The sequence below is a fragment of the Sprattus sprattus genome (genome assembly GCF_963457725.1).
Source record: "Sprattus sprattus genome assembly, chromosome: 12".
NCBI classification, from domain to species: Eukaryota; Metazoa; Chordata; class Actinopteri; order Clupeiformes; family Clupeidae; genus Sprattus; species Sprattus sprattus.
In genome coordinates this window covers 4,179,438-4,198,195 of record NC_137910.1, presented here as the reverse complement: position 1 = coordinate 4,198,195, position 18,758 = coordinate 4,179,438, and the positions used below count along the sequence as shown (strand labels likewise).

The 18,758-nt window shown below is 43.5% G+C and overlaps 2 protein-coding genes across 2 annotated transcripts in view; both read left to right on the top strand.

The window, feature by feature from the left end:
* atp6v1ba (ATPase, H+ transporting, lysosomal, V1 subunit B, member a) overlaps nt 1-14,353 on the top strand; it is a gene marked incomplete at its 5' end in the record, with an annotated part of 36,657 nt that extends 22,304 nt beyond the window's left edge. Inside the window, 8 exons of the mRNA XM_080848850.1 lie at nt 841-942; nt 1,257-1,354; nt 1,915-2,038; nt 9,179-9,329; nt 9,900-9,982; nt 10,386-10,490; nt 11,069-11,198; nt 13,239-14,353. Coding sequence (XP_080704976.1) covers nt 841-942; nt 1,257-1,354; nt 1,915-2,038; nt 9,179-9,329; nt 9,900-9,982; nt 10,386-10,490; nt 11,069-11,198; nt 13,239-13,381 — 936 coding nt within the window. The 3' untranslated portion in view covers nt 13,382-14,353. The remainder of the gene's footprint in view (nt 1-840; nt 943-1,256; nt 1,355-1,914; nt 2,039-9,178; nt 9,330-9,899; nt 9,983-10,385; nt 10,491-11,068; nt 11,199-13,238) is intronic.
* Nucleotides 14,354-14,877: 524 nt separating this feature from the next.
* The window catches only part of shtn1 (shootin 1), a gene marked incomplete at both ends in the record, with an annotated part of 36,168 nt that continues 32,287 nt past the window's right edge, over nt 14,878-18,758 (top strand). The window contains 3 exons of the mRNA XM_080848555.1: nt 14,878-14,935; nt 16,389-16,441; nt 16,804-16,864. Of these exons, the coding sequence (XP_080704681.1) occupies nt 14,878-14,935; nt 16,389-16,441; nt 16,804-16,864 (172 nt within the window). The remainder of the gene's footprint in view (nt 14,936-16,388; nt 16,442-16,803; nt 16,865-18,758) is intronic.

The window sequence follows — 18,758 nt, the reverse complement described above, 5'->3', positions numbered from 1 at the left end:
AAGAATGAAATTCTTCCCAGCCTCCTCTCCCTGTTACAAAGCATTACACACGCACACACGCGCACACACGCACGCACACACGCACACACGCACACACGCACACACGCACACACGCACACACACACAATCACAAAGAATTCATGAAATGTTGGTTTAATAAAATGTAGGTTATAGGAAGGGAGTAGTAATGAAGTAAATGTCATTCTTGTTTGTTCTAAGTAAATACAACCGAAATCAGCTTAGTTTAGCTTAGAAGATGTCAATAAACAGATTTCTAGTTTGTTCCAGAAATGCCTACATTAAATCTTACCAATGTGCACAGTAATATAAATACATTAAATGAAAACAATGTCAAGTGTGTTTTGGTCTTTCAAATCACACAATACATAAAAGTTCTCACTATGACACACAATAGGCGCAGGGCTACTGTTGAAGAATAGTGCATTGGGGAGATCCTCTGTGGGGTCCAGACAGTTTGAAATTGGTATTACAGTTGGGAATCAAACTGCCATTACCCAGAGCAGAATCATAAAGCTAAGAGCTGGATTACAACAGTTTAAATGAGCAATTTCAGTATGTAAGAGGGAAATGTTTGTGTTTTTAGTCATGATCCTTGTATTCATTCATTCATTCATTCATTCAATAATTAATGTATTTATTCATGTATGTATTCATTCATTCTAATGCTCCTCCACGTGTATAAACTCTCATGTTTAGAAATCATGGGGTTTTTGTTTTGGGGTTTATTGATGTCATAAGCACTCAATCACCTTCTGTCTTTCTTTCTTTCACTTCCTCTCTCTCTCTCTCTCACTTCCTCCCTCTCCCTCTCTTTCTTAGATTGCTGCTCAGATTTGTCGGCAGGCTGGTTTGGTTAAGAAGTCCAAGGATGTGATGGACTTCCATGAGGAGAACTTTGCTATTGTCTTCGCTGCCATGGGGGTGAGCTGCCTATGAATGCTTGAGGCAGAGTGGCCTTAATACCATTGTGTGTGTTTTTTATTTATCGTGATGATGTCTACACACACCCACACACCCACACACTGTTGCCAAAAACTCTTAAAGGTCCTTTGGAAAAACGAAACACACAGTGGTGCGTTTTGCACACACACACACACACACACACACACACACACACACACACACACACACACACACACACACACACACACACACACACACACACACACACACAGAGTTCCCTTCGGGTGCCTGTCTTGAATGGTTTTAATGCTTATGAATAACCTCTCTGACAGGTGAACATGGAGACTGCTCGGTTCTTTAAGTCTGACTTCGAGGAGAATGGTTCCATGGACAACGTATGTCTGTTCTTAAACCTGGCCAATGACCCAACGTGAGTCCCCAACCACTCACACACTCCGCACTCACACACTCCGCACTCACACACTCCGCACTCGCACACTCGCACACTCGCACACTCGCACACTCGCACACTCGCACACTCGCACACTCGCACACTCACACAAATACCCAAGTAGTAATTTGTGTCAGGATTCAGTCAGGATTTTTCTGGTAGCAATTTGTTTATGCCATTTCCCCCCCTTCTCTCTCTTCCTCCCTTTTCTCTCTCGTTCTTGCTCTATCCCTCTCATATATTATAATAATAATAATATATATAACAAGAATGGGAGCATTCAGAGAATGCAAACCTCCGCCTTGTGACCTTGACCTTTGACCTTGACATCTGAAAATCTAATCAATTATTGCCATTATATTACCCAATCTCCCCACACAGTTTGATGGAAATCGGTCCATGCGTTTCTGCGTAATCCTGCTGACAAACAAACAAACAAACAAACAGACAAACATACAGGGGCGAAAACATGACCTCCTTGGCGGAGGTAATTATAATATATAATAATAATAATATATATCTCTATATATTCCCTCCAGTATTGAGCGCATCATCACCCCTCGCCTAGCCCTGACCTCTGCTGAGTATCTGGCCTATCAGTGTGAGAAGCACGTGCTGGTCATCCTCACGGACATGAGCTCCTATGCTGAGGCTCTGAGAGAGGTAAGAGACACACACACACACACACACACACACACACACACACACCTTCCTCACGGACATGAGCTCCTATGCTGAGGCTCTGAGAGAGGTAAGAGAGACACACACACACACACACACACACCTTCCTCACCGACATGAGCTCCTATGCTGACGCTCTGAGAGAGGTAAGAGAGAGACATACACACACACACACACACACACACACACGTCTTCCTCACTGATATAAGCTCATACGCAGAGAGAGGTGAGACACACGCAAACACGTTGCATCCACACTGAAAAGAAAGCGCACATACAAAGACACACACTGATATACACATCATCCTCACTGACACTGGCTAGCTACGAGAGAGAGAAACACACACACACACACAAATTGAACACACCTTCCACCAGATAACAAATCCTAGCCTTGAAGGCGTCCTAGTGTGCTTGGTTTCAAAATAGATTGCTTTGATGTTTTTTTTAACCTAAAAGTGGAATGGTCAGTATTTGTGAATCCATTGAATTCATGTTCAGGGTTTTGCTTGTTGGCTTTGTTTTCCTGTAGCCTTGTTTGTGTCGCCTATAGCTGGCATTCTGATGAAATGTGAATTATTTGAACCTGTAGAGAAAGAGTTTTTTCTTTTTCACCAAGTCACTGGATAAGATGAAGGTTAGTAGGTGTCAGTGCCAGAACACACACACACACACACACACACACACACACTTACCGTCAACAGGCTGTAAAGTAAATGTACACACACACACACATTTGTCTCTTTGACTGAAAGGTACAGTTATGGGCTTTCCAGTCTATCAGACACCCCAAAAGCAAGTCAAATTCCAGACACAGCTCTCTGATTTAACAATCATTCACGGAATGCCTTAGACCAAACATGCACTAAACGGCAGTCAACAGGGGATGTTTTGACTAAGCTGCATAGGCACCCATTGTGTTTCACTTCTTCTTTCTTCTGCCATTGGAGTCTGTGGCAGCCCCTGCAACTGCATGGTAAAAAGTTGTGAAATCTGGCACACTCACTTTGACGATCCCATGATTCTTTGTCTGTTCCTTGAGCGCTCTAGGGCCATTAGTGGGTCAAAAGTCGGATGTGCGTTTATGTACGTAACTTTAAATGTGAATGCCGAATTTTCAAAAATGAGCAACTCTACTTGATCCAAATGGTTCAACATACTCGGTTACATACATGTCCGCTTTTAAAAGGCCATACGTTTGTCCAATCTTTACGTAATTCGGTACAGACCATGTTTTGACCAAGCATTCCAAAGGTTATTATGTCAATATTGTAAAACTAATTTCCAACCCCCATGTCTGTAAAGGGATAGCACAAGCGCTAGATGACACCATCAGTCAGTAGATAAACAAGCCTTATTTAAAGGTTCTTCAAAATAAGTTATTAATTTACCCCACCTGACTTTGTATTTATCACACCAAGGCTAGCAGTAATAACATTAGCGTTCGTGTTAGCAAGCTGTCTACGGTAACGTGTTCACTTCAACATGCTTTATTTTCTGTTAAATAGCTATGCTCTGCTTAACTGAAACATGGTTCATGATTCATCAGGCACAGTATGCAGCTTAACGTCACTATCATAAATCATAGAGTCTTACTTATTCTGCAATAATGCCGCTCGTGGCTACAATGATTGTGGATTTTTAAATGGGCTCTTTGTCCACAGAACGAAGACGAGCACATACATACCCTTTTCAATAATGATTTGAATAGAAAATGGAAAACCAGTAAACGGATATACTGAAGGGTCATGGCGGTGCCCAATGATTCATACATCAGCAAAAAGATGAATGTTATTTATGGGAGGAAGGTGTGTGAGCTTGACATTGACAAGTCCTGTCCATAGAATAGCATAGAAATGGGACTGTGGGTATCCCCACCTCGACCCATTTAGCCTGCATTTAGCCTCACTGGCTACAAATACAAACACTGTATCTTAACTGATACATTTAGGTTCAATGTGTTTACAGCACCAAGGGTTTGGTTTCCCAAGAACAGTCATATTGAGAAATAGTATGTTTTTCCTTAACTCTCTTTGGATAAAGTCTGATTATTTCTACATATATTTGTAGATAATTTTTTACACATACTACTCCTCCACTCATCCTTAGACCTCTGCAGTAATAACTGTGTGTGTGTGTGTGTGTGTGTGTGTGTGTGTGTGTGTGTGTGTGTGTGTGTGTGTGTGTGTGTGTGTGTGTGTGTGTGTGTGTGTGTGTGTAAAATGAACCACCCGCCCCTCCACGCCACGTCCTCATGCCCATGCAGGAGCAGATTGAGGGGGATTAACACACAATGCCACGAGCTGCCGGACACCGTCCTTGCCACAAAAGCCCTCTGACCCCCCTCTTGACATTTTAAAGCCTCCATCAATTACCCCCCCCCACACCGACTGGTCCTCTGCCTGGGTTTAAGGTTCGCTCATGTTCACATGCAAGGATTCAGGTTTCTTCCTTTCCACACACACACACACACACACACACGCATAAGATGTAAGCCACCGTGTCGTTTCCTCTCAAAGCAACCAGGAAAGGCAGCTGCCCCGATACACAGTTGCACAGATGTTTCGTGTGTGTGTGTGTGTGTGTGTGTGTGTGTGTTTAAGTGGCTTCATGCCTACCATCAGCAGCTAACCTGAAACACTACTCCGCTGCTTTATTGTGTATATGTTAACATAGAGATGTGTTAAAAAATAAATAAATAAACTAATCTGAGGAAGAAGTGGATGGCTGAGACTGTAATGGTGCTACCATGGGTCTTTCTCGCCCTCTCCCTCCCTCCCTTCCTTCTTTCCTCTCTCCCTTTTCTGTTGTGGTGCACACCAGCCAAATGTTAATAAGATATCGAGCTGTGTGAAAATGCAGCTTGAGATTTGGTCTTTGAATCTGTGTTGGTATATGTGGGCAATGTGTGTGACCTTGCCCCATACAAGGATCAGTTAAGAGTATGTACAGCATGAGTCTGTACAGTGTGGAAGCACCTCCAGTGTGCATGTCCGTAATGGTTTACTTTGTTTAAATTCAGACACATGAAGGTTAAGTTCTCAGAATGAAATGCTTTTCAGAACATTCATCTTCTTCTTTTCGATTGAATGTTCCAGCAACGGCCTTGGCCAAGGCCCGTTCTGGTTGAGGGCGCCGAAAGCAGATAAGATAGGGATTTGTTTGGTCTTGCAAGTAGCCATCTTTAATTTGACAACATCTACTCTTTGGCCATATTCTCCCATTTTTGCATAAGATCTCCGAAACGGAACATGTTCTTTTGCAGATCCGTTAGCTTCTCCGTGTTGTTATCCAGCTTGTGGTTTTAGGGCCACAGTCTGAGAGCCAACAGCTCTGCCCACCGCATCAATCATGTCGGGCAGCCTTATGGGGCTTTTGATAGCTGTCAACAATTCATTAATTTTTCGATAAACCAGGGCAGCGCCTAGTCCAGTCAGCAAAAAACCTGTTATCATGGATCCAAATATGTAGATGTCTTCTATGTCCTCCACGGAAAGGGCTGCTAGGCACACAACCCGCCACTCCTCCCACGCGTCCATCATGTATCCAGCAGCGACCATCCCGTCAGGGCAGAGAGGTTCCCCCGGACCCGAGCTTCTCGTCGAGAAAATGGTGTCAATTGCGTTCAGAGACCAACTGATCAAATCCATGGTTGAAGTTTGAAGAGCGGTGCGGAGAGAGTCTCTTAAGTATAATGACAGTGTCCCATGGTTATATGACCGTGTCCCATTTCTTTACACAGTTATTTTTCGTTTGTCTTGGACACTGCAAGGTCTTTTGAGCTGCAAGGGTTGGGTAGGAGAGGGCAGATAGGGCAGTGCTCCATAGTATGGTCTGCTTGTCCACATTATATGGTGGTTGGGCCAGTCTTAAAGCCCCATCTGACCAGAGCATCTTTTGACAGAACACTCATGACACACACACACACACACACACTCTCTCACACACACACACACACACACACACACACACACACACACATACACACACAATTATTTTCCCTCCTTACACTAAATCTTCAAAGTATGTTCATGACCAAAGAAAAAAGCTTGATGTAGGTGGTTGTGTGTTAGTGCGAAGCCATAGACACACAAAATCGACATCAAAGAACTACGGAGGCGAAGGCCGACTGTGTTTCAAGTGCACTACCAACTACCATGAATGTACTGCGCCTGCATTTTACACCACTTGTAAAACCAAGGTTTCATAGTATAGCGTCTTACGGGTTAACCGACAGGTGCAGGGCCGTTTCAACAAAGATTTATTTTGACCATTTTATATATCTGGTTAATGGCAATAAGTAGATATGGGGGAACATTTATCACAAATAGAATTTTCATTTTGTCTACGTGAGTAAATATCCGATAATAAATATTTATCAATATAACCGCGTATATAAGGAGTAACAATAATTTATACAGTATTTCTAGGATATATTATGCGTCTACCAATTTTCCAAAACATATCTGTGCATTTTGTTTTGCATTGAATATCCATGTAACCGATCAAGAATGATTTTAATCGGCAGGAAACTGTAGTGGTTAAGTTAACAATGATTGTTGAACATGTGCAACTAGTTTTTAAAAATATGTTGACTCAGTTTTTGTTGATTCACTGTCAAACGTGGGAGTTGGAGTTTGTTAACAAGGATAAAAAGGATAATTTAAATATAGATACTTTAAATGTTCACATCTTTTGTCGCAAATAAAATATTTTAAGGTTATTTTTCATCATCTAAGTAACACCATTTAAGTAAGTTGTATCACCATATACTTGGACATGATGCGTGGGAGTTGACATTGTTTGGCGGGAAACTGTGGTGGTTAAGCTAACAACGATTTTTCCAACAAAATCAGTAATGATGATCAAATTGTATCTGGAAATGTTGAGGATATGCTGTTGGTAAGTTTGATACATACCTGAGGAAACCCCTTTGCTAAATACGTACAACCAGTCAAACTAGCTGACAGATTTATGTAAAATGTATGTTTGACAGAATTTTGGCTCATATTTCAAATGGCCTCTATTTTCGTGAAAATAATTCAAATTCTGCACTTTTTTGACATTTGTAGTACAAAATATTGTAGTGAGTTCCAGTTTTCTGCTAATAGTAAAGTATCTGTGTTATATCCGGTGTTGATACACTTGTTGTGCTGACATATGATATTTTTGCATTTCTTTTTTTTTTTGTATTGTCCAGTTGCTGCTAATGCTACCCGGTCATAATACACATACAACATAAGCATATACATTGAAGTACACAGACATATTTGTGGGTACTGTCAAATTCTCCCAGTTTATGAAACTGCCTTTGTAAAGCCTACCAGATGAGGATCTGCTATTAACCTTAAGTTCAACGAGACGCAGCTTTCTACACCCACAGTTCATTTTCCTCTGCAAGTGGGTTCAGCTGGGTTCCTCAGGGCCTTTCATTAGCCACTCGAGCCACTGAAACACTCGCTGCCTTGTGCACGGAGCTGAGAGGAAGACTCATTTTCCAAACGACGACGAGATTAGCAGTTAGACAGTTTCCTAAAAGGCTTACCTCTTACATTTCTGTCACCATTTGAGTTAACGTCTAAAGTATACTTATAATTAACGTGTATAGGTTTTTACATATTTACATTGAACAGTTGACTCTTGTGATATTTTGCAAATAAACACAAAGTCGGTCATAGTCGTAGGTTGATGCGCTTGTTGTCTCCCACTAAGAGGGTTCATCAGCTGGTTGTTACAAGTTCAAATCCAGCACAAAATATTAATTATTCCTTATAATCCTCTGTTACTAGTCCTGTGTAAAGCATACACCCTATTCCTTTCCTGCAACACCAGAATATTAATATAATAGGTTACATTAATTGTCTGCAGCCTGTCACATTATTATCAGTAGGTGTGTGAATTAAGCTCACATGCTTGTTTCTTCAAGTGGTCGTAGGGATAGGCGCGCTCTACTTCAAAACAAATATATAAATGCGTTTTCGGGTGCGAGTAAAAGAATGTAAACTATTGGTAGAATGAAAACCGCACTCTCAAGCTTTTCTCTTTTAACAATAAGACCAGTTTATTTTAGTACAGACGTGTTTCGGCCTTACGCCATCGTCAGTGTATTTCTTCAAGTGGGCCTTTTGGTATTTGTTTTGCAATAAGAGGTAGGGGTATGGTGGTTAACAATTTCAAATATCAACCAGGAACAGGGATAGATTTAGAATGATTAATTTGGGCATAAATGACGTTTTAGATATGAAGTATCTGGAACCGAGCGTCTAACTATGTGAAGAGCTGTAGTAGGAACATTCATCTTCTTCTTGTCGTTTCTCTGAAGCATGATGGTTATATGACAGTTTCCCATTTCTTTACACAGTTATTTTTCGTTTGTCTTGGACACTGCAAGGTCTTTTGAGCTGCAAGGGTTGGGTAGGAGAGGGCAGGGCAGGGCAGGAAGGGCAGTGCTCCATAGGATGGTCTGCTTCCTTCACATTATATGGTGTGTGTTTGTTGGTGCAGACTGTACATATTACATTCAGTCCGTCTCTCCATTTTATCATATCTGTGTTTTATAGCTATATATGGATCTCTACTAGTCTCAAATGACTCTTTGTTGCTGATGTCAAAGGAATGTTGTTGCCCTTCCGACTCGGATGCTTAACAGCAACCCTGAAGCAAACACTAGAACTACGTACATAAAAGTGCTTGAAGACGCTTACTGCCACAGTTAGGGCCAGACTCGAGAAGACCTAATTGCATACAAGTGTGGTTGAATCGGGCATTTTCCTCTGGGTAAATATGGCCGCCATTAAGAAGCTGTAGCCTCACATGGGTAGGTCTGTGCTCTCACGAGGTCCAGCGAGGTCCTTTTCCTGATATGCAATGTGTTCCTAACCGTGTGTGTCTGTGTGTCTGTGTGTCTGTGTGTGCATGTAGGTGGTTTTGATATACGAGGTGTTCCTAACTGGTACGCATAGCCTCACGTTAAAGCTCAGCAGAAGGGCAGAGTTTGTGTTACCTTGCATTGAGTTTGGAGCAGGACAGTCCCAAGGTTTAATTAGTATGTTTATGTAGTGTGCTTTGTTTATCCATGTTTTCTTAACCATGTGTTACCTGTGTTGGGCATGGTGTGTGTAGGTGTCCGCTGCCCGAGAGGAGGTGCCTGGTCGCCGTGGTTTCCCTGGTTACATGTACACTGACTTGGCCACCATCTACGAAAGGGCCGGACGAGTGGAGGGAAGAAATGGCTCCATCACACAGATCCCAATTCTCACCATGCCCAACGATGGTATACCACACACACACACACACACACACACACACACACACACACACACACACACACACACACACACACACACACACACACCATACCCAGTGATGGTACAACACACACACACACACACACCATACCCAGTGATGGTACAACACACACACACACACACACCATACCCAGTGATGGTACAACACACACACACACACACCATACCCAGTGATGGTACAACACACACACACACCGTACCCAGTGATGGTATAAGACACACACACACACCATTCCCAGTGATGGTATAACACACACACACACACACACACCATGCCCAGTGATGTTATTACACAGACACACACATACCATGCCCAACAATGGTCATACAAACACACACACAGAGACACACACCGTTCCCAGTGATGGTATACACACACACACACACACACACACACACACACACACACGCGCACACATAAGCACCATGCCGAACAAAGGTAACAAACACACATACAGTTTTATACCCAGAAATGTTGAAACACGTACTGATGACGCACGTGTGTGTTCTCCTGTGTGTTCTGACTCCTCCCTCAGATATCACCCATCCAATCCCTGATCTGACTGGTTACATCACTGAGGGCCAGGTCTACGTGGAACGCCAGCTGCACAACAGACAGGTGCGCACTCCAACACCACGAATATCATGTCTTTAATACGTCCTCATCAGGCCTAAACACACACACACACACACACACACACAGCCATCTACACTGATAGATCCTGTATCCTTTTATTTGTATTTATCATCATGTAAGTTATGGAAACACAAACACACAGGCTAGATATTTCTCCTCCTAATATACACACACACACCCTCCTCTCTCTGTATCTTGATGCAACATAGTCAGGTAGTTTCTCACCGTACTGAATCTCCAAAGAACAATCACTGTCTAGTAGTTTAGTGATTGCATCAGTTGAGTCATACAAATCTCCTAGACTCTGCTCTCTGTGTGTGTGTGTGTGTGTGTGTGTGTGTGTGTGTGTGTGTGTGTGATGACCGTTTTCTTGATTCTGCTGCAGATCTACCCTCCCATCAACGTGCTGCCATCTCTTTCTCGTCTGATGAAATCGGCCATCGGTGAGGGCATGACCCGCAAGGACCACGCCGACGTCTCCAACCAGCTGGTACAGAGCTCACTGACCAATCAGAAAAGAGTGAATAGACCCGAGGGGACATGCCTAGCATATCAGCTGACCAGTCAGCAAAGAGCGAACAAGCAGAACTACTGACCAGTTGCTACTGACCACGGTTCCTAGTTTAACAGCTGACCAATCAGCATACAGATGTATAGGAAAATAGCTGAACCTTGGCTGTGTAACTGACTGGTCAACGCAGATAGAGGAGATCTATCTGATTGAAGAGACAGCATGTAAAGGCATCTAAGAAATCACTCCAGAATCACTCCACTTTTGATTGCTGATTTTTCCCTCTGTTTTTCTTTCCTCTCTCCCCGTGTTCCTGCGCTCATCTCATTTCTCTTCTCTGTTCCTCTGCACTCTCTCGCTCCGCTCACCCTATTCCTCTCTCTCTCTCTCGCTCTCTCACTCCTCTCACCCTATCCCTCCCTCCCTGCCTCTCCTGACGTTCTCTCTCTCTCTCTCTCTCTCTCTCTCTCTCTCTCTCTCTCTCTCTCTGTCTCTCTGTCTCTCCTTTCTCTCCCTCCCTCTATTCTCTCTCTTTCCCCCTTCCTCTTCCTCTGCAGTATGCCTGCTATGCCATCGGTAAAGACGTTCAGGCCATGAAAGCCGTGGTGGGAGAGGAGGCACTGACCCCCGATGACCTTCTGTACCTTGAGTTCCTGCAGAAATTTGAGAAGAACTTCATCGCTCAGGGTAAGCTGCAGGAGATCATAGTTCATTAATTGTTTTCCTTGAATGTGGCTTGAAGGTGCAAACAATCATGTCTTATGTTATTACCTCCAGCAAGGAGGTTATGCGATCGGGTCCGTTAATTTATTTATTTGTCCGTGTGTCTGTCTGTGGACAAGATTTCTCAGAAACTACTGGGCGGATCTTTCTGAAATTTTCACAAGAGGTGGATCTTGCTCCTGGGACATCCCCATTAAAATTTCAGATTTTAGGATGATCCGGATCTGGAGCAATCCGAGATTTCTGACCTCCGGCAAGGGTTGACGTTGATAGTAAAGCAAGATCTATCTATCGGGGCGAATGATTCACATTGTAGTATGGGTGAGGATTTTGGTTCGTGGAAAACCCAATGAGGTTATTTGTCAAAACAAGGAATGATGTTTAGACTAATACACGATCTTTCTCTCAATGTCCCAAAACGATATTGAAAGGAATGATGTTTAGACTAATACACGATCTTTCTCTCAATGTCCCAATACGATATTGATCCTAACATTGCTTGGCGTGACTAACTAAACGTATGTGATACGTTGTCACTGTAATCGAAAACTGTGCATTGGGATCGAGCAAGTGCTTGATACAAGATTTACACTGAGTTTTGGGTGTATACAACGTCACTTTGTGAATACAACGTCGTTGAAACGCAGTACTGCAAATATGCATACGTCAGCACAATGTATGGGGAAAAACCCGGTCCCGGAAGATTTTGTCTTCAGAATGGAAGAAATTGTGTTCTAGTTTTTGCTACTTCAGGGGTCCCAGTATGCGAAACAAATTAACGGACCCTTGCTGGAGGTCAGAAATCTCGGATTGCTCTTGTTTAAACTAGTTTTGTGTAGGAATTATTCAAATAGGGAGAGTGTGTGTGTGTGTGTCCACATGCTCACTCAAGCATCCTTATGGGAGTGTGTGAGTGTGCACATGTTTTCGTGTGTGTGTGTGTGTGTGTGTGTGTTCAGGCTGTTAACATGTTCAGTAGGGATGCCTTGGCAAGGCTTCTGTGGTCATGGCTACGTCCCTTCTCTTCAGATCCCTTTCAGCTGCTCGGGGGATTGTTTGAACGATCCATAATCTTCATTTCCCGTCGCCAGCTAAGAGCTCCGATTTAGCTGATCACAAAATGGCCGTGGTGTTAACTCTGAGTGATAAGGGCGGCCTGCCACTGTAAAACAAACTCCCCCATCAGTCAGACAAAAGCCTGTGTCTGAAGAGCAGTTCAACATGGAAGCGCTTTGTTCTCCGCAGGGCTTTATGTATTTGAGGATGGTGGTGACAGTGATGAGTTAGTCACTCCTCCTCCTCTGTGCGTGTGTGTGCGTGTGTGTGTGTGTGTGTGAGAATAAGAATGTGTCTGTGTTGCTTTGAATTCAGTAAAAAGCTTTTCACTTTCCAACTCTCTCACTCTGCCGCGCATGCACGCGCGCACACAGACACACTCGATTAACCAGTGGAAGGGTAGAAAACGTCCTTCTGTCACACAGCGGTCCCCAGCCCCCGCCCTTATTGTGGTCCCCTGAAGTGTCCCCTATTGTGTGTCTGTCTTGTGTCAGCACTGTTCATATCTATTCATATCTCTTTGTGTTAGGGCGCCATTGTATGCTGCTGAATAGCTTCACCATCAAAAGACACTAATTGAGTATTTGTATCCTGGCCTCAGGGAGAGATATGAGCCATAAACTTTTCATATCACATGTCAAGCCTTTAAACTCACTCTGTGGCTGATCATACATAATAACCCTTTGGTGTCAGCTTTCTAAGCAGATGGGCTGTTTTTTTCTGGTGTATCTATGTGTATTTCATGGTATGTGGCTCTACATAGAAGGGAATTCTGAAATTTGGACTACAAGGGGTGTCTGTGTTCCTGTAGTTCAACTGTTTGAGCGGGGTGCTAATTACACCACAGTCATGGGTTCAAAATCCAGGAAGTGAAAGTAGGCACAGATTAAAAGTATGAAAGTGTCGGCTAAATGATTTAAATGTGACTGATTTTTGTTGTCTTGGCAGGTCCCTATGACAACCGGACGGTGTTTGAGACGTTGGACATTGGCTGGCAGCTGCTGCGTATCTTCCCTAAGGAGATGCTGAAGAGGATCCCTCAGGCCACGATTGCCGAGTTTTACCCCCGCGAGTCTGCCGCTCGCCACTGAAGACAACCACCCCCACTGCAAGCCTACTGCCCTCTGGGTGGAGCAGAAGGGATGAGGACACACACACACACACACACCTACACGTATACACAGAAGAGTGTGTGTATATATATATATATATATTATTACACACACACACACACAAATGTCCTCTCCCCTTCCTCTAGTTTAAATCCAGAGAATTGTGTTTAATTGGTCATGTCGTGCTGTGTGTTCATGGGTGTGTGTGTAGATTTGTGCAAGCCTCTGTGTGTGTTTGGGTGTGTGTGTGTGTGTGTGTGCGTGCGTGTGTGTCTGAATGTGCACATACAAACCCCTTACTTGTGACTACAGGTTATTTTGGCTGTTGTGTTGTCATCACTTTGTTTGTTTTTCCCGTGTTGTCAATGAAATGTTGACAAAAGATGTTGATATTTATGAGGGACCACCATGGCTGGAGTTGTGGTGTTGTTGTTTATCTTGCTGTCACCCCGTGAAATTAAGTCCAACACATTTGATCTTAAAGGGAACATAGTGTGTACCTGCCCCTCTTTCTGGCTTAAGCTTTCGCAAAAAGACGCACCTCAGATCTTCCAACGTAACATGATGTGTTCTGCTTCTTTGGAAACGGTACACCTTGTGTATAAGAAGACCTCTCCACTGTTGAGTCTCTTCTTCTGATATTGAAATACACATTCCAGCAACAGCAATATTATTTCAGCACTAATATCTCATCACTGGGACCTTGCATTGGTTCTGATTTGAACCAGTGCCTCTCTGTATGCATTCTCTTCTGATCATGTTTGTCAGTCTTATTCGCGCTCTCTTTCTGCCCCTTCAGTCACTCTGTATTGGTTAGACTGGAAATGGTAGTACGTTTACATTTTTTTTGTGTTTTGAGTAGAATGGGCTTTGACAAAAAAAGATTGTGAACATTCTTTATTACTAATGCTTCATGTGAATGATTTATCTTTGTGATTTATCCTTTTATTATATTACCCCCCCTGAAAATAAATAAATTATATTGTTGTCACTGTAGCATATGTTTTTGTTATGTCTTCATTTGATAACTTTCAGTCAGTTGCTTACATTGGTGGAAAACGGCCTATTAATGCTTTCGACTGCGGACCCAGTATAATTAAAGAAAAAAATCGTTTAATTGGTGTCCTCGTAATTTAATGGTTAAGCAATGGCTGATACTGATAGCCCAGCCAGATGTAAAATGTCAGCACCGCAAATCATAACGTGAAATTCAGTTCGGTTCGGTTAGTAGGACTTTTCGATGAAAAGATTCGTCAGTATATGAGCATCAGCACTACCAAATATCCCTTTTCCCAGTTCTGTGGTCAGGTACTGTACTGCAAGTAACACACCTCTAGGTCCTTATATGTATGCCTATGCTCGCTACTTTCTGCAGTATCAGCTGAGATTGTTACAGTTGAGCATTGTCACAGGTACAGGTGTGCTACTTCCGGTTTCAAACTCAATTAGTCCAGTGAAAATTATGTTCAGCGATCATGGCGACACCTGAGGAGATAATGCACATGGAAAACATTGCGAGACTGTCAGGCGAAGGTAAGACCAGTCGTAAATATTTGTGATTAGTGTTAGCCTTCCGCTTTTTAAGTAATTAGTGGAACAATAATTCGCTTGCTATTTATTTGACGACGTCGTAGCCTATACACTACTGCTGTCGTCTCGGGTTAATAATACTTCATTTGGATTTGGATTCGCTTCATTTGATATCTCGCGAGTTTACACAGCACCCGCTCATCTACAACAGGCCTACTGAATCTTGTCAATCTCATCACAAAGGTCTGCATTGACGCTACAGTTTGGAGTGCAGTATTTCAGATAGCCTTTTACCTAGTTGAAATGGTGGTGGGAGCGACGTGTGCTTGAAGTAGTCTGTCAGTATCCGAAAACAGAATTTCCTTGAAATCCAGCCTATTATTTGCTACCCGTTTATGAGGATATTGTGGAGATTTTTTATTAGACTTATTACACAATGGACTATAACATTTAGCTATTTGTCTATAGTAACCTACACACTCTTAAATCATCTTCTGATTTGATAAAATGTGTTTTAAATATGATTGAAAAATGTGTTTTTCTTTAACATGTCAGTGTATTTATCACACACACATCACATGTCATAGCCCTCATTAAACCCTGCTGTGGACTATTCTACTCAGCATCCATTATTGGGCTGACTCAAGTGTGTGCACGCATTTGTGTGTGTGTGTGTTTGTGTCTGTACGTGTGTGTGTGTGTGTGTGTGTGTGGGTGCACATCCGTGTGTGATGGTGAGTAAGCACATGTGCCATGGCTCTTCCAGCCCAGAGCAGGAGGATACTTGACCTGGTTTACTGAGATGAAAAGTGTAGCTGGCATGTAGGTCCTTAGTCCATAAGGGTAATACCACAGTGTTTTTGTCTCTGATTTCTGCGTAGGGTTTCAAGCCTGAACACAACTTCCTCAGTCTCTTATTACAGGCATAGTGTTACTATGATGTTTAGCGTGGCAAATATGTGAGTTTCCCCGTTTTTGCTTTTTTTCTAAACAAGGCTGTAGGTTCGCTTGTATCTAAAGGCCTTTACAAATGAAGAATGCTTTGTTCTCGATGGATTCTAATGCTTTTTTTTCATAGAGGCTGAAATTCACAAACAAAAAAACAAATCACACGTTTGTACAGGAGATCCATCCATAAAACATGCTGTATTAAGTCTCTGTAGACTCTGAGTTGCGCAGACCGTACATGTGGGTGTATTTCTGGTGATGCGGCCCTATGCTGACACATGTGAGACTGAGGCAGTTGGGCTGGTGGTGAGGTGGGGTGGGGTGGGTCTGGCCTATGAGGCACGTCTGTGGGAAGTATGAGCCAGCGCTGACCAGCACACAGCCCTGCGGCTCACACACACACGCGCTGAGCACCGTATTTAAGTGACACTCAGAAGCTCGAGCGGCCGACTCACCGGGACAGAAGTGCTGGACGCAATGACCCACAGGAGTGTGTTTGTCTACACAGCTATCCAGCAGTACGACGGCCTCAGGAGGGACCATGAAAAGACCAAAACGGAGGTCAGTGGGTTCTTCTTCTTCTTCTTCTTCTTCTTCTTCTCTCTTCCAGTTGTTTGTCTTGATCATCTGTGCCGGAGCCTCTTTCTGTTTGTCGTTCTCTCCATCCTTTTCTGCTTTTCCTCACATTTTATCTTGTGCACAAGGGTATTTGGACAGGCTGGTGAGTCATGGCAGCTCATGTTTGGTGAGGCCATGGTTCAACCTTTACATGGCTTGCAAAAGGCCAAACCGTTTGATTTAAAAAATATTGATAAAAAAGCCCTCTGCAATTTTGAAATCTGATGGACAGTGTGGGTAACACAGACCTACTTGTAATCATTTCCCCAAATTGCTTTTTTCCCCGTTTCATTTTCCTGCTTTAGCTCAGGCTGATGAAGGAGGAGAGAGATGCCGCCATGAAGAAACTTGAGGATTTGGAAAGAGGTGCGGCCTCCTTTTTAACCTCAAATGGCGGTAACACACAGATACTGTATACTGCAGGTCAACACAAGGTCTTCTTTTCTATGAGTGTAAAATATTAATGGGAAAAAAAGACTGGGGAAAGAAACCCTTATAACAGAAACAAGGTCACCAGCGTTATGAAAGGTATTTTCAGTTACTGTTACTGCTTTCCTAAAGACCTTTGAGCCTTGTGTGTGTGTGTGAGTGAGTGTTTGTCTGTGTTGTGTGTGTGGTGTGGGTGTGGTGCATGTGTGTGTGTGTTTTTTGTGAGAGAGCGAAAAGGAGAGAGACAGAGATAAAGGAAGTGAGGCCGTGTGTGTGTTTGTGTGTGTGAAGGGGACACACCCTTAAGGAATGAACAGCTCAGCTGTTCCTTTGACAGCGAGTCAGACTTGCTGCTGCATGCAGCCCTGAGCCCTGAATGAACCCACTTCAGCAGGTTCACCAGAATGGATGTCTGTCTGCGTGTCTGTGTGTCTCACTGCTCTAGATGTCTCACTGCTCTAGATGTCTCACTGCTCTAGATGTCTGTGTCTCACTGCTCTAGATGTCTCACTGCTCTAGATGTCTGTGTCTCACTGCTCTAGATGTCTCACTGCTCTAGATGTCTGTGTCTCACTGCTCTAGATGTCTCACTGCTCTAGATGTCTCTCACTGCTCTAGATGTCTGTGTCTCACTGCTCTAGACGTCTCACTGCTCTAGATGTCTGTGTCTCACTGCTCTAGATGCCTCACTGCTCTAGATGTCTGTGTCTCACTGCTCTAGATGCCTCACTGCTCTAGATGTCTGTGTCTCACTGCTCTAGATGTCTGTGTCTCACTGCTCTAGACGTCTCACTGCTCTAGATGTCTGTGTCTCACTGCTCTAGATGCCTCACTGCTCTAGATGTCTGTGTCTCACTGCTCTAGATGTCTGTGTGTCACTGCTCTAGATGTCTCACTGCTCTAGATGTCTGTGTCTCACTGCTCTAGATGTCTGTGTCTAACTGCTCTAGATGTCTCACTGCTCTAGATGTCTGTGTCTCACTGCTTTAGATGTCTGTGTCTAACTGCTCTAGATGTCTCACACTGCTCTAGATGTCTGTGTCTCACTGCTCTAGATGTCTGTGTCTCACTGCTCTAGATGTCTCACTGCTCTAGATGTCTGTGTCTCACTGCTCTAGATGCCTCACTGCTCTAGATGTCTGTGTCTCACTGCTCTAGATGTCTGTGTCTCACTGCTCTAGATGTCTCACTGCTCTAGATGTCTGTGTCTCACTGCTCTAGATGTCTCACTGCTCTAGATGTCTGTGTCTCACTGCTCTAGATGTCTGTGTCTCACTGATCTAGATGTCTGTGTCTCACTGCTCTAGATGTCTCACTGCTCTAGATGACTGTGTCTCACTGCTCTAGATGTCTCACTGCTCTAGATGTCTGTGTCTCACTGCTCTAGATGTCTGTGTCTCACTGCTCTAGATGTCTCACTGCTCTAGATGACTGTGTCTCACTGCTCTAGATGTCTCACTGCTCTAGATGTCTGTGTCTCACTGCTCTAGATGTCAGTGTCTCACTGCTCTAGATGTCTCTCACTGCTCTCGATGTCTGTGTCTCACTGCTCTAGATGTCTGTGTCTCACTACTGTTTATGTCAGTGTCTCACTGCTCTAGATGTCTCTCACTGCTCTCGATGTCTGTGTCTCACTACTGTTTATGTCTGTGTCTCACTGCTCTAGATGTCTGTGTCTCACTGCTCTAGATGTCTGTGTCTTACTGCTCTAGATGTCTCACTGCTCTAAATGTCTGTGTCTCACTGCTGTAAATGTCTCTGTCTCACTGCTCTTGATGTCTGTGTCTCACTGCTCTAGATGTCTCACTGCTCTAGATGTCTGTGTCTCACT